Source organism: Stereum hirsutum, assembly GCF_000264905.1.
Source record: "Stereum hirsutum FP-91666 SS1 unplaced genomic scaffold STEHIscaffold_19, whole genome shotgun sequence".
Lineage (NCBI taxonomy): Eukaryota > Fungi > Basidiomycota > Agaricomycetes > Russulales > Stereaceae > Stereum > Stereum hirsutum.
This window is the reverse complement of record NW_006763149.1, coordinates 605,691-633,198: the sequence shown is the minus strand read 5'-3', so window position 1 is coordinate 633,198 and position 27,508 is coordinate 605,691. Positions and strand designations below refer to the sequence as shown.

Here is a 27,508-nt window from a genome sequence, read left to right as displayed (position 1 = left end):
GCACGTTTTGGGGGTGTGGCGAATATTGTGGTGCGTTGTGGCGAAAGTATCGTGCTGTTCCGAGTTACCGAGTTCACCGTCCAGCCATCACGTAGATATCAAGCCAGCGCCTCTCAGCCTGCTCGCGAAGAGCGAGGCACAGATCTAGGCCATTGATATGCTCCAGGAAAACATGAAGATATTCTGTAAAACAGCACTGCATTCAGAAGTACAGGACATGCATGCTGTACTAGGTAGGCCTTCCTTATTTTCCGGTTGTCCTTCTTGTCTACATATAGCAAAGTTCGTGGCTGCTTTCATTGACTCGGACGTCTTTGCATTCGTAAGTCAGCTCATCCTTTCTGAGATTTAGCAGCTCGGTTCCTATAATTATGCAATCTGCAATCCGAGTACGACCCGATCTGCAGGAGACTGCGATGAGACGAATACCTTACTCGCCCCGAGAACGATGGGTAAATAAACGAGAATCTTCTCGAGAACAGGAAACAATCCAGCGATGGCCGCATGTTCAAAGTCTAGAGGCCCAGCGTTTTGGCGCCATCCTGGCTCAGCAGGTGGCACCGTCACCTCGAGCTCAGCATAGCGTATTGGAAGGTGCTTGCGTCTCCTAATGCCCACTGCGTTCAGAATAAACAGACCGCGTAGTTACTCCAAAAAGATCTCCACCGTAACATTCGTCCCAAGTTTGATGTTTAAGTGGGTCGCCAAGCCTATCTGCTTAGTGATCATAGTTTCAATGGGGTCGAAGGAAGACGAAGGAAGTGGATGATGGGCAGGGACTTGCTTTTCAGCCACAGACCAACGCCACAGCTAGTGTTATAAAGAGGGTGCGCTACGCGTCGTGGAGAAACCGTACAGATACATCCCCACTCGACTAATCAAGCACCATGGCCGATAAACAGGTTGTCGCTATCGCAGGCGCCTCAGACACCGCGAAATACCTCGTCGAAGAACTCGAGAAAACAAACCGGTATTCTATCGTCCTCATCACCAGAGCCGTACGTACCCTTTTGCCTTCACTAACATAAGTATACTAGCTCATTAATCGCTCATACCACGACAGGAACGACCCTGGTTCAACCGCCCCTCCATCACCCAACATATAACAGACTACACCGAATCCTCCCTCCTCTCCATCCTCAACACAACCCACGCAACCATCCTCTTCTCCTTCCTGCATTCCAACGACCCGTCGTTCTACAACACCGCCCACCTTGCCATGCTTCGCGCCTGCTCGCTCTCTTCCGACTGCACTCGATTCGTGCCGTCAGAGTACGGTGGAGACCTGATCAACCATCCCGATAAACCTCGATTTTATATCCCCACGCACGGCGCCCTGCGTCGAGCGCTCCGCAAGCATAAGCAACTCCATCGCGATGACGAGTCGAAGGAGGTTGAGTGGACGTTGATGTGCATGGGATGGTTCATGGATTATTTTGGCGAGACCGAAAAGCGATATTATAAGGACATGCCGGATGGATTCTGGCCACTCGATACCAAGAACTGGAAGGCCGTTATTCCGGGGACGGGAGAGGAGAGGATTGGATGGACGGCAGGGAGGGATGTGGCCAAGGCTTTGGTCAGGCTGATCGAAGTTCCGAGGGGTGAGTGGCCTGAAGAGACGTATGTGATGGGCACGGAGGGAACGTGGAATGAGGCTTTGGGATGGGTGCAGAATTTTCATGGTGAGTTTAACATACAGGAATATATTGAATCCCGGGGAAACTTATAGTTATTGTTGTCATGAATAGGTAGGAAGTTCGAGTCGGTCGAGTATCGGACGCCAGCGCAGATATATCGCGAGATCGCGGACTGCTATGCCGAGCCAGAGGAACAAGTCACGCTCGCGAGGGCCTACATGGACGAGTGGAAATTTTCAGGCGCGTCCGCATTGCCAAACGATATCGTTCACAAACAAAGGGAGACGCTATTCGAAGGCATTCGCTTTGCCACCGTAGAGGAACTCTTGGAGACTGGGAGAAGAGAGGGATGTACATGTATGAAGGGAAGAGGAAGTCGGAGAGCTTACGGATTGATCATTTGCATTTGCGCTATGAGATGAATATTTTCGCTCTCGAATCGTCAATCCGTTCGGGGCTGCGAGATGATACGTGCAAGACCAGTCAGAACCGGTTGTCTTCAAATATTATTTGCGCATAATCATCACAGCGGCCACAACTAAGTGTTCCACACTGAAGGCACAAGGGGTGTTAGTGAGATATGTTTACGCCTGGACTCAAATGCTACTTACCGTTGCTTGACCATGAAGGTGATACCCTGGCTCAAAAATCCCTTTGCAATCTGGGCCTCCAAACCTTGATACATTCCTCCCGGAAATCCACCCTGCCTTCGGTAAGCATCATACAGCACCCGCCTAGTACTTACACGAGTCGCTCGCGACGGGTTATCCTTTGCGAGTTGGACCCTGGTCTTCGCGAGGATGAGAGGGTACAGTATTGAGACGGCTTGCGTCACAAAATGATCAGCGCCACAAAACACCACAGACACTCGAAGCTATCGGTGGCGTACCTATCGAGTTGGCGACGGCGGCTCCAAGAAATGCATGAAGAGCGGGAGGTTTATTACGCTGCTCGCCTCGGAGAAAGACTTGGCGATAAAGCTGGAAGAAGGCAAAGGTGATAGATGGATTGAGCGACAGTAGAACAGTCGTATCGAAACCTGTGTACAAGTCTTGTCAGTGTGCTCGTCGTGCAATAAATATATATGTTCGATGATAACCTTTCCAAAACCCGGCCAGACCGCGTTGCTCGTATATGGTCCTCATAATCCCAAGCAGACCCTTTCTTTTATTCACGCTTTTCTCCACGTCCCTACCTTTGCCTTGCTCAACCTTCTCCTCGACTTCTTCAACCTCATCGTCGCTTCCTTCCCTCTCCATCTGAAGTTGTATTGTAATCAGACTCAGTGGGGTCGAGATGAGTCTGCTGGCGACCCCTGCGACAAATCCTATGCCGAGTTCTTGGGGTATAGATAGAAGTGGCACTTTGGAAGAGACGGATTGGCGGGATAGTCGCCGAAGTAAGCTTGCACGCAACCACGAGTACAGATAGAAGTACAGAAAGCTAGACAGTCGAATTATTGGTAAAATTTCTGAAGCGAAAGGCGATAGTACTCACTTAGACAACATCGTCGAGGCCGTGTCTGACGCTAGCCCGTCGTACAAGGCGGAGACGCCATATCTCTCGACCGTGTAGTGAAGGACAGCAAGAGCACCACGAATTCCTGTCCACATCACTTACGTCTTAGCCTTTCGGAGGGCCATGTAGTATTCATCTGCAGCAAACTAACCTTGCAGTCTTTTAGACTTTGTGGTTTGTAGTCGCGTTGTGACAAGGTCGAGTGGGTACGAGACCGCATTGGCAGTTGCACTACCCACAGCTCCCGAAAATGCCTGGACCAGTGGCGGAAGAGAGCTCGTCATCGTTGACAACAATGTCCAGAGGCCCTAGATGTTGTGATGGTCACAGTTAACGGAGTCGAATAAATGCTGATCGAGGTCATGGTGGCGAGCAAAGAACGTCGTCATAGTCCCTCTACCGCCGCATCCGGATCATATGCGCGGCCAATCATGTGAAACTGCTACTTACCCCGCACGCGAATGTTGGACGAACGAGCTCTTGAATACTATCCACCACATTCTTTCTAGGCCTCGTTCTGCTTGTGAGCGGAATGCCTTGCGTATTGAGCATATACTGAAATCGCTTCTGCTTTTGTGTTTTCTAGAAATGGCTCAGGCAGTAGCTCACGGTGTGAGAACGCTCGGCGTTTTGGGTGCTGGCCAGATGGGTGCGTGCTAATCATTCTTTCTCAACAATTAACCTAACACATATTTTGTTTCCATCCATGATATAGGGCTTGGGATTGCATACGTAGCAGCTCTTCGCGCCAAAATTCCTGTTTTGCTACACGACCGCTCAGACGAACAGATTGGGAAAGGACTGAAACTCATGGACAAGCTCTTAGCGAAGGACGTATCCAAAGGCAAGATCCAAGATATCGACGCCAAAGAGGCACGCGACAGAATCACCGTAATAGATGGTAGCAAAGGCATTTCAGGTTTGAGGGATGTCGATATGGTCATTGAGGTGCGTGGGCCACACCACTCTTGTGTACTTGAACAGGGGCTGGAACTGAGCGCATCGTGATGCCGGGTAGGCAGTTTCGGAGAAGTTGGATTTGAAGCAAAATATATTTGGAGATCTATCTGCACAACTTGGCCCAGATGCGATTCTGGCTACGAATACGTCGTCAATTTCTATCACGAAGATTGCGGCGGCGACTATTCCACAGGGCCAGACAGCTGCATCGGAAGCCGGAAAGAAAAGCGCCTCTCGAGTAGTTGGTACGTTCATCCCTCATTTCATGTATCCCAACGTCTGAGAGCACCCTGTGAACGCTGAAGCTGTCGTGTAGGTCTGCATTTCTTCAACCCAGTTCCTGTCATGGTGGGTTTCCACGCCACAACGCCACCCACGTTCCTGACCTTCTACCGGGGTGCTAGAAACTCGTCGAGATAATCTCTGCACTACAAACGTCGCCTCAGACGCTTGACCGTGCAAGGTCATTTGCCATTGCGTGCGGGAAAGAAGTGACGACCTCACAGGATGTCCCAGGTTTCGTCTCGAATGCTTTGCTGATGCCGTTCATCAATGAGGTGCGCAAGCCCACACTTCATCCGAAGGGTTTTCTTACTCACTACATCCATTAATAGGCCATCATGTGGTTAGAGAAGGTATTTTCATTTATGACCCTCCATTGCAGATAGGTATTGACTCATACCGTCGATAGGGCGTCGCTTCTCGAGACGATATCGACAAGACCCTGCGATTGGGCATGAACCACCCGATGGGTCCGCTTCAATTAGGTCCGTACCTTCCACTTCGCCGCCTTCCACTCTTCACTCTTAACTGCCTTTACTTACAACTCATACATGGCTCGGGCGTCTAGCTGACTTGTGAGTCTCTACGTCTTACATATCCCATAAAAGCGATATGCTAACAACAGTATGCAGCATCGGTCTCGATACATGTCTCGCCATCCAGCAAACTTTATACGAGGGTACGGGAGACTCCAAGTACCGCCCCAGTGTCCTCCTGGAGCGTATGGTCGATGCACAGTGGTATGGGAAGAAGAACGGGAAGGGGTTTTACGAGTACAGCGACAGTTGAAGCCGCAAATTATCCACATATGCTATGGACCTGTATATATTCGAGGTCATTCGCGTGATAAATCACGACTGATGCGTTTCGTCCCTGTGTTGCGCGAAGTCCCAGATAGCAATGTTGTGATTACTGTGCAGAAGTTTCATACGGGGCGGCTACAATCTAGTAGTCAGCTTTCTCGGCCGTCTATAAGAGCGCAGAAAGGCTCACCATGCAGCGGTTCTTTTTTGAACAGAACTAATAAACTAAATAGTGCCACCCTCAGGAAGCGTCCCAAGTCTCTTATTCCTACTAGTCGTCGGCGCACGATGTTCAGGCCCTTTCCCGTCCCATGTCACCCTCACATACGGCCTGAGCATGTTCGAAATATGTGGCGACACCCAATCACATCCCTCAAACGCTACAGAGTCCATGACACCCTTCCTTGACCGCACGAGCTTGACCAGGTCGATTACCAGCCTCCCTCCGAGGGATTTGATGTCCCGCGTCGTGATGATCAGATTTTTCAAGCGCGGCAAGAGTATCGTAGCAGTCGCGTCCTCCACCTCGCCACCCACTGAACTGAATGTAGTAGCCCCAAGGTGGCCGACGACCGGATGTGATGAGATAGGGGCAGAGATGGCTCGTAGAAGGCTCGATAGTTCCCATTGCTCGCCTTTGACGAGCAGGATTTCGACATCGTTGAAGCCCGACAGATCGCGGCGTCCGGTCTCCACTTGCGTGAAAGACTTGTTGGTGATCGCGAGGAAACGGGTACCGGCGAGCGGAAGCGTATTGGAGGTGACGAAAAGGGGTTCCCACATCACTTCGCTCTGTCTCGTATAGGGTTCCCAAGTATACCGTAGTTCGAATATCGGAGCGCGGGTCGACGATGGCGATCCGGGAAAGATGGGTGATGGTCCACCGTGAGGGTCGGCCGACCAACCGGTGATACCGATTATGCTCGTGTCGTCTCTGAGGGTGGTATGTTCGTACGAAACACTCTCGATGCGGCTGATTCCGTGCTTGTCGCTTCCACGGACGTGATCGGCAATGGAGTCGAGGAGGACGGCGACGACGAGTTCTGCAGTGTTGCCTTGCATGTAGAGTGGCACCAAAAGGCTTATGAACGTGGTTTTAGGGAAACGAAGACCATCGATGAAGCGAGCGGAGTCGCCGAAACTGTCGCATTCGAGGAATAGAGTTTCTAGGTGTGTGAGTTCTATCGGAGATACGTCCACGGTGTCGTCTGCGAGGCCCCCGATGCCTATGATGCCGTGCGGGAGAGAGTCGAAGACCTCTTCATCGTAGAAACCGCAATATACAAATAAACTTTGGAGATTCGCAGTGTGGCGTAAGACTGCGTGGAGTCTGGAAAGTGTCAGACCACCATGGACCTGCAAGGACCGAAGGTTGGAGATGATGAGGGATGAAAATTGGACCTCGATATTGGAGCATAGCGTGAGTTCTTCGAGCCGAGGTGCGACACCGTTAAACAATTCATTCGGAAGAGTGAGATAATACGGATCGGTGAAGGTGACGCGTAGATTCTCGGGAGGTCTGTGGAAAGCGAGGCTTCGCAACATTGGCGCTGGTTGATTACGAATTCCGAGAAGGAAAATCGACATATCGTCGGGACGACCAGTGACATGAAGTTCTCGTACACGATGAAGTTGAGACTGGATGGCTACTCGTGTTCTGGTAGGGTGTCGAGGAAGAGTGATGTGTACGTCGATTGGTGCAGGCCCGGACCTCTCGATGAAGACCGATGACCATCGACCTCGTAAATTATCAGAGATCTGACACCATAGTGCGCCGTACTTGAGGGCAGCCGACCGCCAACTTTGACAGACGTGGGTCACCGCCGCCAAAGTGGGGAGTGACGCTTTTTCCGTGAGTGGCTCGACGTCATGTCCATGGTTTCGAGCCGGATCTGTGCAATGGAAGAAGACGCTCTCGAGGATCTCCGTGGGTAGGCGGAAGATTTGGCTGCGTTGATGGCGATCAGTATAGAATGCGTGTAACCCAGGGACTGTTGGGTTTTCTGTGGCTGGTTCGAGCTGAGAAGAAGTATCTCGAACGCCTGCAAATTTTGCGCTGGCTGCGAGCTGGGTGACCATCGGTTGAGCCACAGAAACGTGTGGCGTTCGTTCTGAGCCAGTACTCATCCAAATCAAGCCCCTATGCGATAAAATCAGATGAAGCGTTCCCAGACGGAAGTTAGACGCAAATCTATGGCGAGGAGAGCTTCTGTAAACGGAACGTCTGCTACTTACCTAGAACTGGCGATCTGGCGTAAGCTGAAGCTCGCGTTCTTATTGTGGATTGGTTGTGGATGTGGATGAACAGCTCTTCGCGTGTAATAAGACGCGCCACTCGGGCCGAGATGTGGGGTCCGATCCCGGCTTTATGGACGCCACAGAGTGTGGCACTTTACTTATACTTCCGATCTGTTTCCGTTGTACAGTCCTCGAAAACTGAAGATATGTAGAGCTCAAGGCAGTTTAAACCGTAATCATATTATTGCTAAACACTGACTGCACAATGTACATGTAAATCGACAGCGATTGCGAGGGAACAGCCAGGAGCATTGTCAGAGGTGAGCCACTACAGTACCAATATGTGAGGGCGACATGAGGACCGTGAATAGTCTTCCGTCGGACATACCGGTATTACAACAAGAAACATAGTGATTGCATCAAGACCATGGATGAGTTTGAATGGGGCATTGGAGCAGCTTCTTTGAGATTTCGTACTTCACCTTTCATCAAGACCGGATGAACTGGAGAAATTGCTACTGGTGTAAAGACTCACGCGGTAAGTGAGACATCACCAGTGCATGGCAAAGGAAACAAAGAAACAATGCAGTAACCAAGGGCGTACAAAGGGGAAAGCGCACGACTTGCCACAATGAGGCATTGAGGGCGACGCGGGTCATGTGACCAATAAGACGCGAACACATAAAGCGCGTTCTCGACGTTGGGACTGTTCTTTCGCCACCCCGGTCACAACCCAGCGTTCACCCCCCACATAATACAGCCTATCTCTGCCCACGAATAATACAAACGCACCGACTGCTTTCTATTTGCACACCGCTTTCGCTTCGAGCCCCGAGCCTTGACGTCCTAGCAGAAGCAGCTGAACTTGAAGCTCCCTAGCCCCGGACCAACACCAAGACCTCCAAGTTCTTCGCATATACATCTTCATCGTCCCCTTCCACCATATCATCCCCATACGATTTTGTATTGCATCCCACCCTCGACCCTCTTATCACGCCACTCACCGCTCAAGTTACAAACGCCACAATGTCCATCACCCGCGTGAACTCCGCCCTTCGCAGCTTTGGCTACGAGATTGCGTTTGATGACAGCACAGAAAACGGGAGGCGAGGGACACGTCGCATTTACCACTCTTGGTACGCCCATATGGAGGCTTTCGTTGTGGTACGTCTGCAGAATTGAACAAGATAGGTCTGACACTCACCGAGAATCCTCAGCACGACGACGCCCAATCTAGGCCCAAGCTCAACATCGAGACCACTAGCTGGCCACCATTTGGGAAGCCTCAAAGTTCTGTCTCGTGCAGTTCGCCGTCGGAAGACCCCATGTCCACCGCTTGGCCGCCGTCCTCCAGGTCCAGTCAGAGCACAACCTGGAGCAAGACCTCCTACATATCACCCAGGGAGGCTATCGCCCGCGTTCACCATAGGTTTCCCCTCGCCGACCTCGAGATATCGGACAGTGGAGAAATCTCCAGAGATAGCTCGGGCCCCATCACACCTCCACACAACTTCTGCCCTCTGCTTGACGAGAATGTGGCCCTGAGTCCGGAGCTCGCGAGCGGCATGGAGAAGTCAGTGGAGGATGTGGCTTGTTGGGTGAAAGGCGTCGCGTCTGTAGCCTATGACTTTGAAGAATCGTCTTCTGTTTCTGTCACGGATGAGGAAGGATTCGACTGGGGGCACATCGAGGAGGGGATCTTGAAGATGGTTGATGAGGATGTGGTTGAAGTGAACGGGGTGACGGTTCGGGAGGTGAACGTGACAGAGGCTGGCCAGCGCAAGGTGAGGTGTATCGTAGTTGCTTCGTGCGAGAGACTGAGACTGACGGAGAGCCCTTATAGTCTTCGGTTGCCATGTTGACGGTGGAGGATGAGAAGCCGGTCCCAGAGGATTTCAACGCGTCCGCGCGGCCATTTGACGAGTCGTTCTTCGAGGACGACGACAAATAGAACAACAAGGAGAATATTCCGTTGTAAGAGCTATGGTAGGTATGGATGGATGCCGAGACTTCGGACGCGCGCTTCGAGGAAGGGATAGGAGAGGGAAGAGACGTAGAGAGACGCACCTTGGAGCCTAAATATCTAACTTATGTGCCTGATAGGCAACGAGCACCGAGCAAGCTTGGGGATTATATTCCTATTTTAACTTTGGCCATCGTGTTTTGATAGCTGTTGTCGTTTTGTTATTCCTTCGGATGGTCGCTGCTAACCAGGATGCAATGGGTTGGTTCGCTCGGTGCGAGGAAAATTGAGTTCGTTGAACATCTCGGAGAGAATATCTTCACCATGACGAGATGAGAACGAAGAGAGCAGGGTCTGCGATAGCCTTCGCGAAGCGTATGTAGACGAGAACGAGATCGAAGAGCCGTACATAGCTAGATATGCTCATTGAGTGGATGTTGTTTTCATGACTGAGAAGGCAGTAGTATTTGCTTGACTATGGCGAGTAGCTAGACAGGTTGATATGTATGCGACAAGTATGAGATAGGTTGTAAGAGATAGCGAGCATGAATCTTCATGGACGTACAAACGCAGAGGGTTGAGAAAATAAGCAGCCGGTCGCGTCGCGTCCGACCTCGTCCGACAACGTCGACGACCCGTTTCCACGGCGCTCAACTTGAACGCTCATCGCGTTCCAAACCAGAACGACCATTTCTTCAGGTGGCATCTATCACACTTCCGCAGGAATTGATCCTCGAGCTACTTCTCCTTTGACAAGGAGTTTACTAGGTGAATGATACGCTTTCGGAGACAGTAAAAACATACGGTTGTCCGGAAGGAAAAAGAAGGTCCATTAGACGAGTTCTGAGCTTGAGCACTTCCATGTCAGTTGGTAGAGGTACGCTGGGCATTGGAGCTTATGAGTATACGGTGAGCAGAGCGGTAGGTTAACTTGTAATACTTACCGCCCCCGAACCTCTTGGGGGATTCGAAGCTTGGTCGATAATCGCATATGCCTTCGCCTCCGAAGACGCTCTTCATACCCAAGATAACCACTCATCCTTGTCAGCAATCTTTTACACAGGCCTCTATTTTCGCCATCCGTCTGAACTCACTATCCAGAGTTTGGTTCGAAGCCGTAGACAGAGCGCCACAATATACGCGTTGAAACGCCACAATAATCACGTAACAGCTTTGTTCCTGTTTATCTCCCGTGTCAAGCCTGACTATGCCCAGCTCAGCACGACACTCGGTCATGATCTCTATCGCACTCGCTCCTCCTAAAGGTCATTCTAACGTTACAGAGACGAAGTGTACGCAGAACTCAACTACTCTTTCCTCATCGATACCTGCCGCATTCGCGATGGCTACACCCCCAAATAGAGTGACCCAGTGGTCTGGCGTCGAGGGCGCTGATGTTATTCCTCCATCAATAGGGTCGGAAGAGGTGCGTTCCCGTTCTCCTTCGAATCATGCCTTTCCTGGCGCTAAATATACCCGCGTAGAAACACGAAATCTAGGAAGCACAAAATTTGGAGAGGGATTCTTGGGACTGGTGGTGCGTTTTGCCGTTCCGAAGCTCTAGATGGTGCTGTGAGTCGCTAGTACGGAGACTATCAAGTGCTGATGTGGTACAAATTCACTTGATCATCGCCCGCCGCATGGCAGTATAGGAGGTGGCGATACTTGGTAGGGGTAAGGTTCCTGCTACTGAGCTACACCGACGTCCACGAGAATGGAATGAGATTGAAGCTGTCTTCACTGGAGCAGGTCGCTTTCATATTACTAAGCTAGTAATTGATCTTTTGGAGGTCGTGACCTCGACCTGATGGGGCGACCACGATCTTCGCAGTTCGACGACCCTTCACACACAAGCAATTGCTGTGATCAAGACGCTACCGAAGATGAGACACAGAAACAACACTCGGATCCATATAACAACACAGTATGGGAGTAATATTTACACGCTAAGCAAACACGAAAGAGGCGTAACGGTAGTCTCTGGCACTTCCACTATCATACAATACATCAAACAAATCGTGGTCTCGGGTCGCCTCCTCTTATTCATCGTCAGCACGGGCTTTCCCCTTTCCCTTCTTGCTCGTACCGCTGCCCCTGCTCTTCTGACTTGCCGCGTCTCCACCGTCCTTGAGATTAAGGCTAGCCATCGCACTGTTGACAGATCGAGAGGAACGAGTGACGGGTCTCGGCCTACCAACACCCCTGGACGGACCAGCCTGCGCGTCGTCTGCGGTCTTCGAAGGGATCGATATCTGTGACCTTGTTTGGGGCTTCGCCTGGGATTTCGATGGCCCGGACTCACGCGTCGGAGACGAGGCCAATATAGACTTCGGCGGTTGGGGAACGTACTCCTGTGGAAGGGACACAGATTTCCAGAGCCTCCATATCTCGTACGCCTTCGTCACAAGTTGCACCGTCGGCCAGCCCAGCAAGAGCAGAGAAAACCGAGAGCTCTTGTCGAGCGCATCGATTTTGGGTCCGGCGTTCCAAATCGCGGTCAACGGATTAATCCACGAAGAGAGCACGGGGAAATTCTTCCCATCGAAGTAGGCCTCGTTTGCGCGATCGATGACTACGCCGAAGTTCTGAGTGCAGAGGAGAGGGATGAAGTAATACTGAAACCTCTCCACGTTCTTAACAAAGTCGTGCTGCGCAAAGGGGGTGTTGTCGTGCGGATGATCTCAGCTCACATAACCGATCCGACGTACCTCTTTCCAGTTCTTGAATGGCGTGGGTTCAGCTTCTTTGGTGCCCTTCTTTTTGGATTTCTTCGCCTTTTCGGAGGTCTCTACCTGCTTCCTTTCGTCGATGATGCCCTTGAAGTATTCATGAATCGCTTCCATAATCTTCAGACTTGGTAATATCGCGCAACCAAACTGGTCCAACATGACATGTATATCTCGTCTTACTGCCACATAATGAATAATAGTGTGCGCGAGTGACGGCGCCATAACAGATGCACTCACAATAGACGACGTTGAACGAGGAGTCTGAGTGGAATTCGTCAGGCGGGAGTCCAAAGATATATTCGAGGTGTAAAACCTTGGGCGTTTCAAATGCGGCCTATGAGTGACGATCAAACTGGGATGCAGATAAACACTGACCTCCGCCTTTGGAAGGTTGGCTCTGTCGACAATGTGTGCGCGATCGATAGAGGCGCCATGTGACTCCAGAGTAATAAGGCATATGTTGGCGTCAAGCCCAGCTCGCTGTTCGAGGCGGGATATCGCAGCCGAATTCATGTGTGTCTGCGGTTGAATGCTTTCGTGAGGGGTTTCATAAGGGAGTACTTCTTTTTTGGTCACGCCTCGATAGATGGGAGGCGGTGGAACATTGTAGGTCGCCATGCCTAATCAGAGATAAGGAGCACAGAGGTGTTGGTGGGGGATGGAAAGGAAAAGAAGTCGAACGAAACTGACACGAACGTTCTCCAATATATAGTCATCGTTATCCCTTTCAAATCAACGCCGGACGCGAACAATTTGAAAACGTGTCGCTATAACAAAGTACCGTGTCAAAGGACGCTTATCAGCCCATCGATAATGCAGCGTCCACATACGAGTCATAGTAGCGTGAGAAAAGGACGTCTTCCTTCTCATTTTCCACAGGAACGCCTTTCTATGAGGCATCAATCCTCCGCCACGGCGTCCCCACGAAAGGGCTAAACTCTGGCTAAACTTCCGGCAATTTTGAGAGAAACCAAGATGAGTTTGGTGAACCTGCCTTTAAATTTTGGTAATGGTATTTTGTGCTTCAAGGGGCAGCTCTGGAGGCTGCGATCGCTGACGGCATTCTAACGCGTATTTGGGTGGTCCTAAAGAACGCCCCCAATCGGGTATAGCTTGGGAAAGAACGGCAAGATTCGGGTTCTTCCCACGTGGGTTTCAAACCCCGAAGGCCGTATCGAAGCAGCCCGGAGCCGAATGTTCAACATCGATTATGCTGCGTGTCTTGTGCGTGGCTGTCGCCATTGTCCGTCTCTGACTCGCATTGAGAACAATAACCACGGTAAGATACAAATAAGCTCTTCCTTGATCCTGTGATCCTATCCTCTCCTTACTTCGTACCACCATGGCTGATTCTCGATCTATTGCTTCTTCGCGTCACTCCCGCCTCGCGTCACTCAACGTCAAGTACCCTGTAGAGGTCGACGACGGCAATACATTCAACACCAAGAAGGTTGATATCTGGGACAACGCCAGCTACAACCCTTCACTGAATCGTAAATCACACAAATCCACATCTTCCTACGCCGACGTCATGAACAAAATGATTCCCCTTGTCGACAAATCCTCGAAAGTCAACGTCAAAACTTCCGACGTTCATCGCTGGTGCGCGTTGACCCTGGCCCCTTGGAAAGACGAGGATGGGATGACTCAGTGGTGCGGCGTCCAAGGTGCCCATCTGATTTCTCAGTCGACAGGTCCGGAAGAGGTGCGTTCGACCCGTTCATCAATTCGTGCATTCGCTGAGCTATTAAAATAGAATCGCAATATCGAGAGAGCATGGGGGCTTAACATAGGAGACTTGAACCTGGACTGCCCTCAGAACATTATTCCTCGTCAGTAATTCTCGTCCTGTCGACAGTTGTCTTCGAGACCTGACGATCTTCCTTTTTACTTTCCAGTCCGCGCCGACTGGCACGCGTCTTTCGACGGTCACGATCTGTGCATTCTTCCTCATAATGATATAATGAGGAAGATATTTTTGCGACTTGATGAGCATGTAGGCAACCCTAAGGAAGCGGGAAAGGCCGTGCCGTGGTTGAACTCGGTATGGGTGGGCCTTATACATTCCAGAATAGTGATACTCACCAATTTCTCATGCTGGCATCTCAGAAAGGGGATCTGAACCTCGCTTTACATCGCTACAAGTTTATCCCTGTCGGCAAACGTAGCAAGACAGTACCCCTGATTCGACGCCGATTCGAACCTGGCAAAGAGTATAAGGAACTCGTGCCCAACGTCTGCGACTTTTTCCGCCCGCCGAACTTTGACGACTATCCGGAGATTCACTCTCTAGCCCATCCTTACGCCGTCATATGGAAAGCTGTCAAAGATTTCGGCAATATGAACGAAGAAGATTTCGTTTCGGATCGACATTGGGGCATGATGCAGATGGCGAGCAATATCGTCCAGCGTTGGAACACTATTATCAAGAAAGATAATCTCGCCAAGGCCCGCGCAAGGTCCCCCCCTCCCCAACCGGACGCTGAGGGCGACAGCAACGATCACCCTGGGTCGCCTGGGCCGTCTCCGTCAACCGACGGCAGCTCGACTTCGCCGAGTGCGGGAGGCAGCCCCGGCGCAGGCTATTCGACCGGTGCTCCATCAGGCTATCGTCGACCTGCCGGGATCCCCTCGGAGGTGTCGTATACCAACAACCAGCCGTCTCTCTGCTTTAGTTCAAGTAGATCCCAGTCTGCTGAGGCTGAGCTCGTCTCTGAAGAAGACCAGTCCGACGAGGAATCGGAAGACGAAGATGATCGCCCGGCCGCTCTCGCTCCCTACGAGCCTCAAGACATCGACAAATGGGCCGTTGATTCGCGATCTGTCGACGTTGGCGGTCTAGATGACTCCTTCATCGACTTACTTTCTCCGTCTGTAAAACCGACTTCAGCACCTACGGATTATGACGAGGAGCCTGCGGAAGTCCCTGATGGAGATTGGGAGGACTGGCAACCCGACTTCGCTAAACGGTTGGGTGAACACCGCTTCAGCGCGTTGGGCGTCTCGAGGGACGAGTACTGAAGTTTGATGTGTATCCTGGCGTTTGTTCTTTTCTTCTAATTACTCACTCAGCTCGGATGCATGATACAATGTTGCGCTCTTATGTACTCCTGTCTCGTTCTCTTGCTCTGCAGTAATCAATGTTTAAGTTGTTTAAAATGTTTGAGGCCGCCACAAACGTCACACAGAAGCAAACCTCGTTTCAAGGTTAGGGTCTCGTCGAAGATCTGCACAAAGATTTTCTACTCTCGGGACTTGACTCGACCCATAACGCTCTTGGTCTGTACCCCTTCTCTTACTCTTCCTCACTTTGTCTTTCATACTGGTATGGAACGACTTATCCATCTCTCTAGCAGACTTGTGGGCTTCTAGCACCGGTGCGCCTTGCCAGACTTGCTATATCGTGTTTCGTCTATTATGCACTGACAGTGGGTGCTCGATTGTTTAGGATCTCTATGCTCAGAGCTTGAAACATTGTACAAATTGTAGATAGCGGATTATATCTGCGCTGTAGGTGCGTTCACCGTCAGGTGGTTTTTGACTTGGATGCTAATCTGATCTCGGACGTCCAATTCGTGTGGCACTTTTCCTACCATAGAACAACTTGTTCTAACCCATCGAACTTATATCTGTGTATATCTCGCGAACCAAGGTACGTGACGCCTGATATCTGAATCAGCACTTCAGATACGCTTAGCCGCATACTCATCCTGAAAACTGTGGTTGCCACATCAATCAACCTACAGGCAACGATGCTCGTCCTTCCGGGATCATCTGTCCTGTCCGCCACAAGGCGCGACATTCTTCTCTCCAATCTTCAACGTGCCAATCCATCTGTTCAGTCAGTAGACGTAGTCTGGATACACCTTGTTAGCCCCACCTCCGTCCAAGCCGAATCCGGTCTCTCCAACCCTACCTCTCCTATCCGTCCTGTCCTTGACCGTCTCCTTGCATACGGCGACAACCTCCAGCTTCCTGGAACCGTCGAGTCTTTGCAGAATCCTTCCGGAAATGTCATCTATGTCGTTCCTCGTCCAGGCTCAATCTCGCCGTGGTCTAGCAAGGCGACTGACATCGCTGCACTTTGCAACCTGAAGACGCACATCGAGAGGTTGGAGCGCGGCATAGCCTACGTCGTGACCCTCAAAGACTCCAAGCCTCTCTCATCCTCTGACCTCACCTCCTTCGGTCCATGTATACATGACCGTATGACCCAAATCGCCCAACTTTCACTCCCCGCTGAAGCCGACATTTTCCGTCATCGCTCTCCCGCTCCCCTCGTCCATGTCTCCCTGGACTCCTCCCCGAAAGACCGCCTCTCGCAAGCGAATCAAGAGTTAGGACTCGCCCTCGCACCTGATGAAATCGACTACCTCGTCGCGGCATACGGAGGAATGTCCCGCGATCCGACCGACGCCGAGCTCTTCATGTTCGCGCAAGTCAACTCCGAACATTGTCGTCACAAAATCTTCAATGCGTCCTGGACCCTCGACTCTAAATCTCAACCTTCTTCCCTTTTCTCCATGATCCGTAACACAGAAAAACTCAACCCCAAGGGCACCATATCCGCCTACTCCGACAACGCCGCCGTTTTCGAGGGACACGTCGCTCCCCGTCTTACTACCACCATCGCCGAGGGAGGCCTGAAGCTCTACGGGACGGTAGACGAAGAAATGCCCATTCTCATCAAGGTAGAAACCCATAACCACCCTACTGCCGTCTCTCCCTACCCCGGTGCCGCGACTGGCTCTGGCGGCGAAATTCGCGACGAAGGTGCTGTTGGCCGGGGCTCGCATCCCAAAGCCGGTCTCGCGGGCTTTTCAGTGTCGAACCTGATGATACCTGGATACGAGCAGCCTTGGGAGGAGGATTTTGGGAAGCCGGGACATATTGCGAGTGCGTTGGATATCATGAAGGATGCCCCGTTGGGAGGAAGCGCGTTTAATAATGAGTTTGGGAGGCCGGCGCTTGGGGGCTATTTTAGGACTTTTTGTGAGAGGGTGGGCAAGGCCGAGGGAGGAGAAGGAGGTGAGGTTAGAGGGTATCATAAGCCGATCATGATCGCAGGTGGGTTGGGTAATGTTCGTCCTCAGTTTGCGCACAAAGAAAAGATCACACCCGGAGCCAAGATCATCGTCCTCGGTGGTCCTGGGATGCTCATCGGTCTCGGAGGCGGTGCTGCGTCATCTCGTGCGCTCGGAGGTGCGGGGTCTGCAGAGTTGGATTTTGCGAGCGTGCAGAGGGATAACGCGGAGATGCAGAGACGGGCCCAGATGGTCATCGATGCTTGCGTCGATCTCGGGCCTTTGAACCCTATCCAGTCTATCCACGACGTCGGAGCTGGGGGTCTGAGCAACGCTCTGCCGGAATTGGTGCATGATTCGGGGTTGGGAGCGAGGTTCGAGATCAGGGATGTTCCGGTGGCGGATGGAGGGCTGAGTCCAATGGAGATTTGGTGCAATGAGAGTCAGGAGAGGTATGTCCTCGCAGTGGGGCCGGGTGAAGGAGGCGAAGATGTGTTCAGGGCGATAGCGGAGCGGGAGAGGGCGTTGTTCGGAGTCGTGGGTGAGGCGACAGAGGTAGAGGAGCTGGTCGTCACGGATAGGCTACTCGGACAAGATGTCATTAACCTGAAGATGTCGACTCTCTTCGGTAAACCGCCTCGTATGGTTCGTAACGACGTTACTCGCAAACTCAAAACCGTCCCCTTCGATACCTCCCTTTCCAAATACATTCCTTCCTCCTTGACTGGCGGGCTCACCGCAATCCTCGAAGAAGCAACCCGTCGCGTCTTCAGCCTTCCCTCCGTCGCGTCCAAATCCTTCCTCATCACAATCGGCGACCGCTCCATCACCGGCCTCGTCACCAGGGACCAAATGGTCGGAGCCTACCAGACCCCCGTCTCCGACGTAGCCGTAACGCGATCCTCCTACTCCTTCACCCTCCCTTTCGGCGAAGCAATGTCCATGGGCGAACGTACACCCCTCGCACTCCTCTCCCCAGCCGCGAGCGCGCGCATCGCCGTCTGCGAGAGTTTAACCAATCTTGCGGCGGCCTATATCGGGAGTGGAGAGCTGGAGAGGGTCAAGTTGAGTGCGAATTGGATGTGTGCGGCGGGGGTGCAAGGGGAGGGAGTTGGGTTGTATGAAGCTGTGAGGGCTGTGGGAGAGGAGTTGTGTCCTGCCTTGGGTGTCGGGATCCCGGTAGGAAAAGACTCGATGTCGATGAGTATGCGGTGGATGAACGAGAAGGATGGGAGCGACAGGAACGTGACGGCTCCATTGTCGCTTATTGTCACTGCATTTGGGAGGGTTGCAGATGTGAGGAAGACCTGGACGCCGGAGTTGAGGACGGATGAAGAAGTTGGGGAGGAGACGGTGTTAGTATTCTTTGATTTGGCGGGTGGGAAGACGAGGTTGGGAGGATCGGCGCTGGCGCAGGTGTTCAGGGAGATTGGGGAGGAGGCGCCCGATGTGGAGGATGCGAAGGTAGTGAGGGCGTTCTTCGAGGGGACGCAGAGGGTGAGGGAGACGAATCCAGATTCAGTACTGGCATACCACGATCGCTCGGACGGAGGGTTGTTCACCACGCTCGCCGAGATGGCGTTTGCGGGGAGGGTCGGGCTGAGGATCAACCTGGACGCGTTGGGAGTGTCAGGTAAAGACCCTGTCGCAGCATTGTTCACCGAGGAGTTGGGCGCGGTGGTGCAGGTCGCGAAGTCGAACGTGCAGTATCTCCTCGCTGCGTTCTCTCGTGAAGGATTCCCATCTACCTCCGTTCATGTCGTCGGAAGCGTCAACCCCTCCTCCGACCAGTCCATCGACATCATCCACGGAGGCACCACTATCTTCTCCTTTACCCGTTCTGCGCTTCAAGAAACCTGGGCATCCACATCATACAAGATGCAATCCCTCCGAGACGATCCCGCCTGTGCCACGGAAGAATTCAACTTGATCTCCTCTTCATCGCCCACACTTCCAAAAGTCTCATACGACCTTACGTTCCAGTACGATCCTCTGCTCTCGAAGCCATTGACGCGTCGTCCGAAGGTCGCGATATTGAGGGAACAGGGTGTCAACGGACACCAGGAGATGGCCTGGGCGTTCCACGCAGCGGGGTTCGACGCTATCGATGTTCACATGTCTGACATGTTCCCCTCTGCCACTTCTTCCCGCGAACCTCTCAGTCTGCAAGGATTCGCTGGTCTCGCGGCTTGCGGCGGGTTTTCTTACGGTGACGTCCTCGGCGCCGGCAAAGGCTGGGCCAACTCTGTCCTGCTGCACGAAGGCGCACGGAAAGAGTTCAAGGATTTCTTCGAGAGGAAAGATACGTTCGCTTTGGGCGTGTGTAACGGATGCCAGTTCTTCAGCGGCTTGACGGAGTTGATCGGGAACGGTGCTGGCGAGGACTCCGAGCCTGAGGCTCAGGGAGCTGGCTGGCCAGAGTACAAAGAGAACAGGAGTGGGAGGTTCGAGGCAAGGGTGACTATGGTTCAGATCACGGACAACGCCGTTACCCGCTCCTCGCCTTTCCTGCACGACATGATCGGCTCCCGAATTCCCGTCGCTGTCGCACACGGTGAAGGCCGTGCAGTATATTCTGGCGGTGAACCCAGCCTCAGACGCGCCGAATCCCAAGGCTTGCTTGCTCTGCAATACGTCGACGGAGAAGGGAACGTCACGCAGACGTATCCGCTCAACCCGAATGGTTCGATGGGTGCGGTGGCGGGTGTGCAGACGAGGGATGGGAGGGTGTTGGCGTTGATGCCGCATCCGGAGAGGGTGGTTGCGTTGGCGAGCAATTCGTGGGCGCCGAAGGGAATGGAGGAGCAATGGGAAGGGACGGGGCCTTGGTTTAGGTTGTTCCAGAATGCGAGGAGGTGGTGTAATTAGAAGTAAACTTAAGGTGCGCCGTTTTTGGCACAGATATGTACGTCTTACAGGCTGATTGACCGTCTGTTCTCTTTCGGTACGGTAACTCTACAGCACGTTTATTCTCGTATCGACACTTGCGGACGGTGCGATCGGCGAAAGTGCGCTTTCCGGGACAGGGTAGCGCGAATCGAAGTGGGTGTCCGTGATATAGGAAAGGACGAGATCGTCGATGCACTTCGACTTCGCACTATTGACTTAACTGGCGGGGAGGTCTAAAGAAGTGTTCTCTTTGAAATAGAGTTTGTATGAAGACAATATGGCGATGTAGAAACAAAGATATTTCGACCGTGTATATCCATAAAAACCTCCGTCGTCTGGTTGAAGATACTTGACAAGACTACTTTACATAAGTTCACAAACATAGTTCCAAACGTCTACAGTGACCATGCGCTAGGACAAAAAGCACGTTGAGATCCAACTCTTAGTCCTTACTCCCGGCTTTTCGCTCGTTATTTCCCTTGATCAGCAGCCGCGCGCTTGTGGCCATCGTCAGAATCGAGACTGTTTTGGCTTTCACCTGCTTTCTTGTGTCTTGTTTAAACTTGTAGCCCACTGCAAGGTGTCTTCTATGACAGTACATTTCTAACCCTCACTTGTGCGAGAATAATTCACTTGTTGATTTTATCCACCTAATCGTAGACCATATACTTTTGTTCAATAATCCGTGTCTATTGTAATCTCACAGGACTGTCTCGTTATCGTTCAGGACGAGGTCATGCACAACCCACAGTCAATGTTCGATTCGATAGACCTTATCGGACTAATTTACAGAGATAGGACGAAACATGTGGAGACATAAATTCAAGCCGTCCCGCTCTTTGCACGCGGCTTTGATGCGGTGCTCTTCGCAGCCGACTGTTCGCTTTCTGCTACGCTCGCCCGACGAGTAGAGCTAGGACCGGCCTCCAAGTCAGATCTCTGGCCCGACCTCCCTCTGCGACTGGATCCTCGTTCAGCTCGTTGCCCGCGCCTAGACCTATCAGGAGCAGGCTTGCTCGTCGTATTCTTCATGTCCTTGGAAGCCGTAGTAGAGGGGGCAGCCTTCGATTTGCCTCTGGTGGACGATGTCTGGGTGCGTTTAATATGTGAACTGTATCCGGTGTTATTGTAGTTGGTGTCTTCAGGATGCCCTTCATCGCAAGTGTCGGCGGTGTCCGTCCGTCTACCAGTCTGAGAAGAAGCAGCAACGGAGTTTCGCGTCTCTCTCGTACCATGAATAGATTTCCCTTGCTTGTGGACGTGGTCTGGGATGAAGCGCTTGGGAAGAGATAGCCCTTTCCAGATATACAGATCCTGAGAGCGTACTGGACCCGTTGCATATCCTCGTCAGACAAGCGGCAGATAAGGGTTTTGTACACCCCGGGTTTGAGGTTGTCAAGGTGAGCGCCAGCGTTCCAGACAGCATACAGAGGATGGATCCAAGATGTGAAAGTGAGGCCCAAGCCGAGTACTTAATGGCAACAAATGATCGGAAAGTCATCGCGGTAGGGTACTAAGAGTTCAAGGAGATAACGCAGTGACAAAAACATACAGGCCCCACAGTTTTGACGCCACCGCCACAGGTCGGGGCGTGACTAGTGTTACCGCAATGAATGACTCTTGTTCTAAGACCTGTCCTAACGGAATTCCACGCCCTCCGGGCCAGACCTGTTCCTTCGGATCGAACAGCGCTGGCCAACTGATTATAATGCGTCTTTTTACCGGCTTTCTTGTCCAAGCATCCCTGAAAAAAAAACAGGCAACCCTTGCTGTGGCGAAAACGCCACAAAACTTGTTTAAAGCTCACACCACGTTCACCTGCGTTCAAGGAAAGAACGAGCACGGCATGCCCGTGGCTCGAGATTAAATCCCTCACACGGGTGGAAGAATGTAGGCCGTATTCAGCCCACATTTGTTTGTTCAGACTTGTCAGTACTTCAGTATTTGAGCACTGCACAACACAGGCAGAGAGGCCGGAACGAGACGGAATGACCGGGAAACACCGGGAATCGAGAGTGATGGAGGACGAGTGACCGTAACAAAAATCTCGAGCGACGGCTCCCAGCAAAAAGACGCCACCGCCACCGAAGAGGCGTGACGTGACTCTGTGACAAAGCTCGTCTCAAGACCTGTCCTAACGGAACAGGAATAACGGAACAGGAACAGGAACCACGAGTACGATAAACACCAGTCCTATCGCCTTGTTTCTCTCGGTGTCCTGACACAGGCTCCGACAGCCGGTTGTTCGGTCAGGTCAAATATTCAGCGATATGTCGAAGCTGCCGGAGGTCTGCATCTCAAGGCTTTAACACTGCACATTCATCCTCACGCACCATTTGAGTCGGCACACTGGTCCAGAATTGACTACACCGTTTTCGCAGGAAAACGTTCATAGCTTGATTAGAGATACTTGAGAAGATTGTTTTACACAGATAACACGATAGCACATAGCACAGAGATAGCACAGAAAATCCACAGAGATCACATACTCGGGACGAAAAGATCACTTGTGGCTCCGAGTCCTTGCCCCCGACCTTGCACTCTTTGCAGCAGAATGCTGCCCTTCAGTGGTCTTGGCTCGACGAACAGGTCTACCCCTCTGACCTGACCTCCCTCTACGATTGGACTCGTCTTTGCCTTCTTGTTGATCACGCACAGGACAGTCAGTGCTAGGGCCAGGTTCCTGCCCCCGTTTTTTTGCGTTCTTAGAAGTGGTGGAGGGAGTCGGTTTGGGTTTGGGTTTGATGGATCCAGTCTTGCTGCGCGTCGTATGCGGATGATCATGGACGTTATTGTTGCCAATATTATTACCTGCCTTGTTGCCGTCGGCGCAGGCGCCGGCCTCCCCAGAGTTGTGGCCGTTGTTGTCGGCATCCTCACCGTCATCAGCACTCACCTGTTGGCCAGCATGAGATGGAGCACCTATATTATCGGGATCCGCACGCTTGTCGTCCTTGGCAGGTTTGAAGTCGGGCTTGAAACGTTCGGGGAGGGTGATGGACTGCCAGACACTCCATATCCGAAGGGCTACTTGGATTAGCTGAACATCCTGGATGGACAGGCGGGAGATAACGAGCTTGAGCGCCCAAAGTTCGAGTCTGTCAATGCAGCCACCAGCGTGCCAGAGGGCGTAGAGAGGATGAACCCAGGACGAGACTTCGGGCAGTTCCAGCAGGTTACGATGAGCTTTACCAGATGGCCGAATGGCCGTGTCATTGAAGCTGAGAGCGCCAAGAGGAACAATACGATATTTGTGGTTCTTCTTCAAGTTTGTGTCCTGTTGAAAGCAAAGCAAAGTGTCAGTAATCCGAGACACCGATGGTGCTCTGACGCTGCACGCAAAGAAGAGCTTACTGCATAGCGGTTCGTAAAATCAGGCTCCTCTCTACCTTCACGAGCTTTCTTGCACTTGTTGATGTAATACCGCTCAATCGATTCCATGATTCCAAGAGGTGGGAGCATGATCCAACCTCCCTGGTCCAAAAGTTGATGATAATCAATTCGTACTGTAGGAACGGTTAGAAATGACCAGAAAACACGATGTCATATTTGCACATACAATAGATAAGGTTGCTTGAGGAATGGACGCAGAATTCTCCAGGGGCAAATCCACATATATACTCGATTCTTTGGATCTATCGTGTTTTCTCAGTAGGTCTGGGCCATCAAGAGTAGGCAAGCTTCAGGAAAGCAGCTCACCTCGTTTTCCTCTCGTCTTTTCTCCCTACTGATGAGATGCGCAACGGCGAGTGTTTTATATTCGTTGTCTAAGGAAATCATGCAGACGCCAGCCTTCTTCCCAGCCTTGCCGGCCAGCCGCAGCAGATCATCTTCAGTGAGATCACGATGCCATTGGATGTTTTCACGGGGAGTATCTTTGATGCCATTTCGGGCAGCCCCGTGCATAACATTAGCGGGAGTCTGAGTATTGGATGCCATAGTAGTGAAAGAACGGGAGTGGAAAGGATAAGTTGGGAAGAAGGCGCAGACACAGCAGGCGCCGGAGAAAGCAACGCTTAAATATCCCGGTGTCAGGATGACGTGTGTGCCATGTTTCGAACATTCTCGACTGTCCGTATAACGGAACTCCCAAAGGGATGACCATAATGGGCGACAATGTGTTCGAGTTGCCGCGGCTACTTACATAATGGCGGCCAGGACACACTGGCAGTCGCCATAGCTGTCAATGGTCCGACTTGAGTCCGACTCGGACTCGCTGGAACATTGTGATGCTTTCAGGGATTTCATGAATCCACCCTGACGTTTTTGTCGAGAGCAAACAACTGGGAGCAAGGCAATCGAAATAAAGCGGCAAGGTTCAAACTTCAAGAGTCCGGCAAAGCGCAACCAAAGCGTCTCCGAATATATCAATTCCTGACATGATTTATGCGGAGTTTTGATTTCGGCAATGTGCGTGACACGTCATGTGATCCCAATTGTTCCCAGTTTGCCTCTTGAGCAAGCTCTGATCTCACAATCGGTTGCATATCATCTCTCTCATCAACCACCATCATGAGCCTCTTCGCACCGTCGAATACCCTCACGAGAGTCACAACCAGGAGCTCGCGCGTAGTCCAGCCCTCAGAGTCTGCTCGACTGCTCATGGCCTCACTGCTCGCCAACTCTCAGCGGCACGTCGACGGCGTCACACCCTCCATCTACACCCACCCGATCCAAGGCACCCCAGGCGACTACGCCTACGACGTAGACCCACCAACTTCATCTCCTCTCGGCGACACTCGCGATCATAACTGGCTGGCGCGTTCTTCCACACCTCTTCCCCTCTCGCCTCATCCGAACGACCCGTTGGCTGCTCCTCTCGAGAATCTTCGGAATTGGTGTCCGCTAACCCATTCCCAATGGAGAGACTCAAAGGGTAGGGTACTGCCGTACCATTGTGTGCAAGAAGCGCACGTCGTGAGCAAATCGTTGAACCCAGACGATGTGTGTCCTTTTCCGTTTATCTTCATAATACCCTAGACACTTATGCTATTCGGTTTTCAGAAAGCTCGTTTGGAAGTGGCTTGGGGCCTTAGACCGGGGCAGTTCGATTTCAATGGGCCGCTCAACACAATTCCATGTAAGTCATTTCTTTCGCTGTCATTATATAAGGCGCCCAACCTATTTGCTTTCTTAGTACGAGCAAATTGGCACGTACGCTTCGACAAGAAGGAATGGGTCTTTCTCCCCTCCGACCCAATCCTCGGCCTCATCAGCAAAGCCAGCCGAGATAACCTAGTCAAGAAGGACGCCAGAGTAGCCGCTGACCAAGGGTGCCCTTTAGTAGCGGAGGTAAGCCACCACGTTCTCCATGGTCAACACCACTCTCTGACTTCTCCTTCAACGCAGGATGGAGGGCTCATATACAAGACTTACGACTATCTGGTCATACCTTTCGGACGTTCGAGCCGTACGACCGAGCTTCTTCGTATGAATTTCAAGGATGGACTGCAGTACGTCGAGCTTGACGAGACGGATCACACTGTCTACAAACCGACCGAATACATGCACTGGCCCACCATCACGTCGACCGTCCATCCCTTCGCGATGATATGGAAAGCCGTTACCGAATTTGGCCTCGGCACACCTCTAGAAGAACTCCTCGTCGAAGACCATAGGGGTCTCATGTTTCAGGCTCGGCAGATCTACAAACGCTGGATGTCGTATGCCGACGCTCATCCACACCTTTTGTCGCCCCACCTCAGTGACCTCGATCCCTCGCCTCCCTCCAATCGCGGTAGTCGCAGATCAGGAAAATCCTCAGGGCGAAAACGTACGCGTACGGATAGCGATGATGGTTCCGTTCGTAATCGGCCTAGGAATGGCTCAGCTCCCAGTAAACGTGCTCGAAACGAGCCCGGTGACGTCGACCGCGTTCCCAGTCTGATCATCAACTCGGAAGACTGCTGTACCTTATCTTCCTACCATCTGGCATCCCCGAGTATCATTGATCGTCCGGTACGTGTAGCGGCAGAGGTCGAGGAAGACTCCGACGACGATGACGATGAATATCGCCCTTCGGCCCTCCAGCCCCAGAGGAAGTTCAACCTCGCTGATTGGGCGAAGACGGCTTCGGTGCAGGCAGAGTCAGTCATTGAAGGCAAATGCCCTTCTGATGCCAACGTTTTCGAGCAGCCACGGAAACCTCCTCCCGGCCCGTGGAAGCTCTGGCCTCCTGACTATGCGCATGTGTAGGTTTCCGGGTCGCGTCGTGAGTGGCATCAGTAGATGGGTTGGGAGCTGTATAACGCGTCTTGCTGTCCTTGCTTTTGCTGTCCGTCTGCTTTAACATGTTTTGTTTACACTCATGGTTTGTTACCGAGTCCCTAATCCTCGCCCTCGATTCTTTTCGGTCAACAGTACTATATAACATTCGTCTCCGAGTCATTCTCATTGCACAAACTGTCCTGTAGCGCGATGTCTACCTCTCGCTTGAGGGAGGTCCCTCAAAAATCCTCTTAGCTATATTCATCATTGCGTTCTGTATTTTTAAAGTAGCGCACCATCGTGCCATCGTCACTACTTATTGACAATCATGTTTTTCATCCTCTTGTCGGAGCTCATGAATTGCTCGTGAATCGCGTGCGGTCACAAGCACATGATCTGTGACCCCAAGGGCCAACTTGAATTGACCGCGTCCCGAATATGTTCGTGAACCTTGCTTTGTTCAGGCATCACGACGTCTATCATCGCACGACCTAACCGTTCTCAACACACCCAACGCATGCCCAACTGACCTACCACATTACGCACTGGCGTCCATTTCCAGTGGTTATCAGCGTTACAATCAGTATCCGTGTGGCGTGCTGCACGCCAAATCGACGAATGGTGACGCATCGCACACATATCATTGCTTGATCGTGTCCTATCGCATCCTAGCAAATCCACGAGGAAAAGACTCGGATACTTCTGGCGATTCAATTCTTGTCCGTAGGTGACCCAACCTACTTCAGTATTTCTCCTCTCCTCTTATCTCTGGAGCATCTCCCGCACCCCCGTACTTGTCACGCCGAGACCTGTCACCTGTTGTGCGAGACGGTCGAGCGCTCCGATGGTCATCTCGGACCGTCGTGCCCCTTGATCACGGAGGTATGCCTAATACTTTTTCTGAATCCTTGCCGCAGATTGACGATGATCCCGGTTTTACTAGGGTAACAAACTTGCTTACAAGATTCACCGCTATATCGTAGTGCCTTTTGGCTCTGCCAGTTCCGACGAGTATCTTCTGCAGATGCATTTCAAGAAAGGGGAGGAGTGGATGAAGCTAGACGACGAGGCCTGCACTCTCTACAAGCCGGACGACATCCTCGATTGGCCGGTCATTCAATCTACCGTCCACCCCTTCGCAATGATATGGAAGGCCGTATCGGAGTTTGGGCTTGGTGTACTACAGTACGACCGACTCCGATCTCGGTCACATATCACTCTCATGGCCAACGCTCAAGACATCTATATATCCTGG

General features: G+C 52.0%; 6 protein-coding genes across 6 annotated transcripts; 4 read left to right on the top strand and 2 right to left on the bottom strand.

Moving 5' to 3' along the window:
• Positions 1-457: 457 nt before the first annotated feature.
• STEHIDRAFT_125742 (NAD-P-binding protein) lies at positions 458-3,518 on the top strand. Its single transcript, XM_007310143.1, has 9 exons — positions 458-998; positions 1,064-1,685; positions 1,752-1,854; positions 2,030-2,192; positions 2,252-2,465; positions 2,530-2,679; positions 2,740-3,083; positions 3,138-3,243; positions 3,310-3,518. The coding sequence occupies exons 1-4, from the start codon at positions 888-890 to the stop codon at positions 2,034-2,036; spliced, it is 843 nt and encodes a 280-aa protein (XP_007310205.1). The 5' UTR covers positions 458-887; the 3' UTR covers positions 2,037-2,192; positions 2,252-2,465; positions 2,530-2,679; positions 2,740-3,083; positions 3,138-3,243; positions 3,310-3,518.
• Positions 3,519-3,663: 145 nt separating this feature from the next.
• On the top strand, positions 3,664-7,478 carry STEHIDRAFT_142638 (uncharacterized protein). Its single transcript, XM_007310142.1, has 12 exons — positions 3,664-3,681; positions 3,745-3,807; positions 3,874-4,106; positions 4,177-4,363; positions 4,435-4,466; positions 4,523-4,675; positions 4,733-4,753; positions 4,810-4,885; positions 4,969-4,975; positions 5,033-5,338; positions 5,394-7,343; positions 7,439-7,478. The coding sequence occupies exons 2-10, from the start codon at positions 3,747-3,749 to the stop codon at positions 5,187-5,189; spliced, it is 927 nt and encodes a 308-aa protein (XP_007310204.1). The 5' UTR covers positions 3,664-3,681; positions 3,745-3,746; the 3' UTR covers positions 5,190-5,338; positions 5,394-7,343; positions 7,439-7,478.
• Positions 7,479-11,443: 3,965 nt separating this feature from the next.
• STEHIDRAFT_115588 (uncharacterized protein) lies at positions 11,444-12,751 on the bottom strand (the record flags this gene model as incomplete). Its single annotated transcript, XM_007310141.1, has 4 exons — positions 11,444-12,052; positions 12,113-12,312; positions 12,371-12,467; positions 12,509-12,751. 4 exons carry the CDS (start codon positions 12,749-12,751, stop codon positions 11,444-11,446), a joined length of 1,149 nt encoding a protein of 382 aa, XP_007310203.1.
• Positions 12,752-13,475: 724 nt separating this feature from the next.
• On the top strand, positions 13,476-20,025 carry STEHIDRAFT_115587 (phosphoribosylformylglycinamidin; the record flags this gene model as incomplete). Its single annotated transcript, XM_007310140.1, has 8 exons — positions 13,476-13,838; positions 13,890-13,965; positions 14,032-14,183; positions 14,243-15,147; positions 15,322-15,412; positions 15,623-15,647; positions 15,732-15,785; positions 15,821-20,025. 8 exons carry the CDS (start codon positions 13,476-13,478, stop codon positions 20,023-20,025), a joined length of 5,871 nt encoding a protein of 1,956 aa, XP_007310202.1.
• An 843-nt stretch (positions 20,026-20,868) lies between these two features.
• Positions 20,869-23,985, bottom strand: STEHIDRAFT_162501 (uncharacterized protein; the record flags this gene model as incomplete). The annotated part of the gene is made up of 5 exons (XM_007310139.1): positions 20,869-21,237; positions 22,703-23,323; positions 23,401-23,552; positions 23,606-23,681; positions 23,746-23,985. The coding sequence occupies 5 exons, from the start codon at positions 23,983-23,985 to the stop codon at positions 20,869-20,871; spliced, it is 1,458 nt and encodes a 485-aa protein (XP_007310201.1).
• A 573-nt stretch (positions 23,986-24,558) lies between these two features.
• STEHIDRAFT_150417 (uncharacterized protein) lies at positions 24,559-26,590 on the top strand (the record flags this gene model as incomplete). Its single annotated transcript, XM_007310138.1, has 5 exons — positions 24,559-24,750; positions 24,871-24,990; positions 25,051-25,126; positions 25,184-25,338; positions 25,396-26,590. 5 exons carry the CDS (start codon positions 24,559-24,561, stop codon positions 26,239-26,241), a joined length of 1,389 nt encoding a protein of 462 aa, XP_007310200.1. The 3' UTR covers positions 26,242-26,590.
• Positions 26,591-27,508: the final 918 nt, after the last annotated feature.

What these genes read in the sequence shown, in the direction of transcription:
- STEHIDRAFT_125742 (XM_007310143.1), top strand. Translation starts at nt 888, where the DNA reads ATGGCCGATAAACAGGTTGTCGCTATCGCAGGCGCCTCAGACACCGCG. An exon ending in TCGTCCTCATCACCAGAGCC is followed by an intron (nt 999 to 1,063) that starts GTACGTACCCTT and finishes ATACCACGACAG; the next exon opens with GAACGACCCTGGTTCAACCG. An exon ending in ATGGGTGCAGAATTTTCATG is followed by an intron (nt 1,686 to 1,751) that starts GTGAGTTTAACA and finishes TGTCATGAATAG; the next exon opens with GTAGGAAGTTCGAGTCGGTC.
- STEHIDRAFT_142638 (XM_007310142.1), top strand. Translation starts at nt 3,747, where the DNA reads ATGGCTCAGGCAGTAGCTCACGGTGTGAGAACGCTCGGCGTTTTGGGT. An exon ending in ATGTCGATATGGTCATTGAG is followed by an intron (nt 4,107 to 4,176) that starts GTGCGTGGGCCA and finishes GATGCCGGGTAG; the next exon opens with GCAGTTTCGGAGAAGTTGGA. An exon ending in AAGCGCCTCTCGAGTAGTTG is followed by an intron (nt 4,364 to 4,434) that starts GTACGTTCATCC and finishes GCTGTCGTGTAG; the next exon opens with GTCTGCATTTCTTCAACCCA.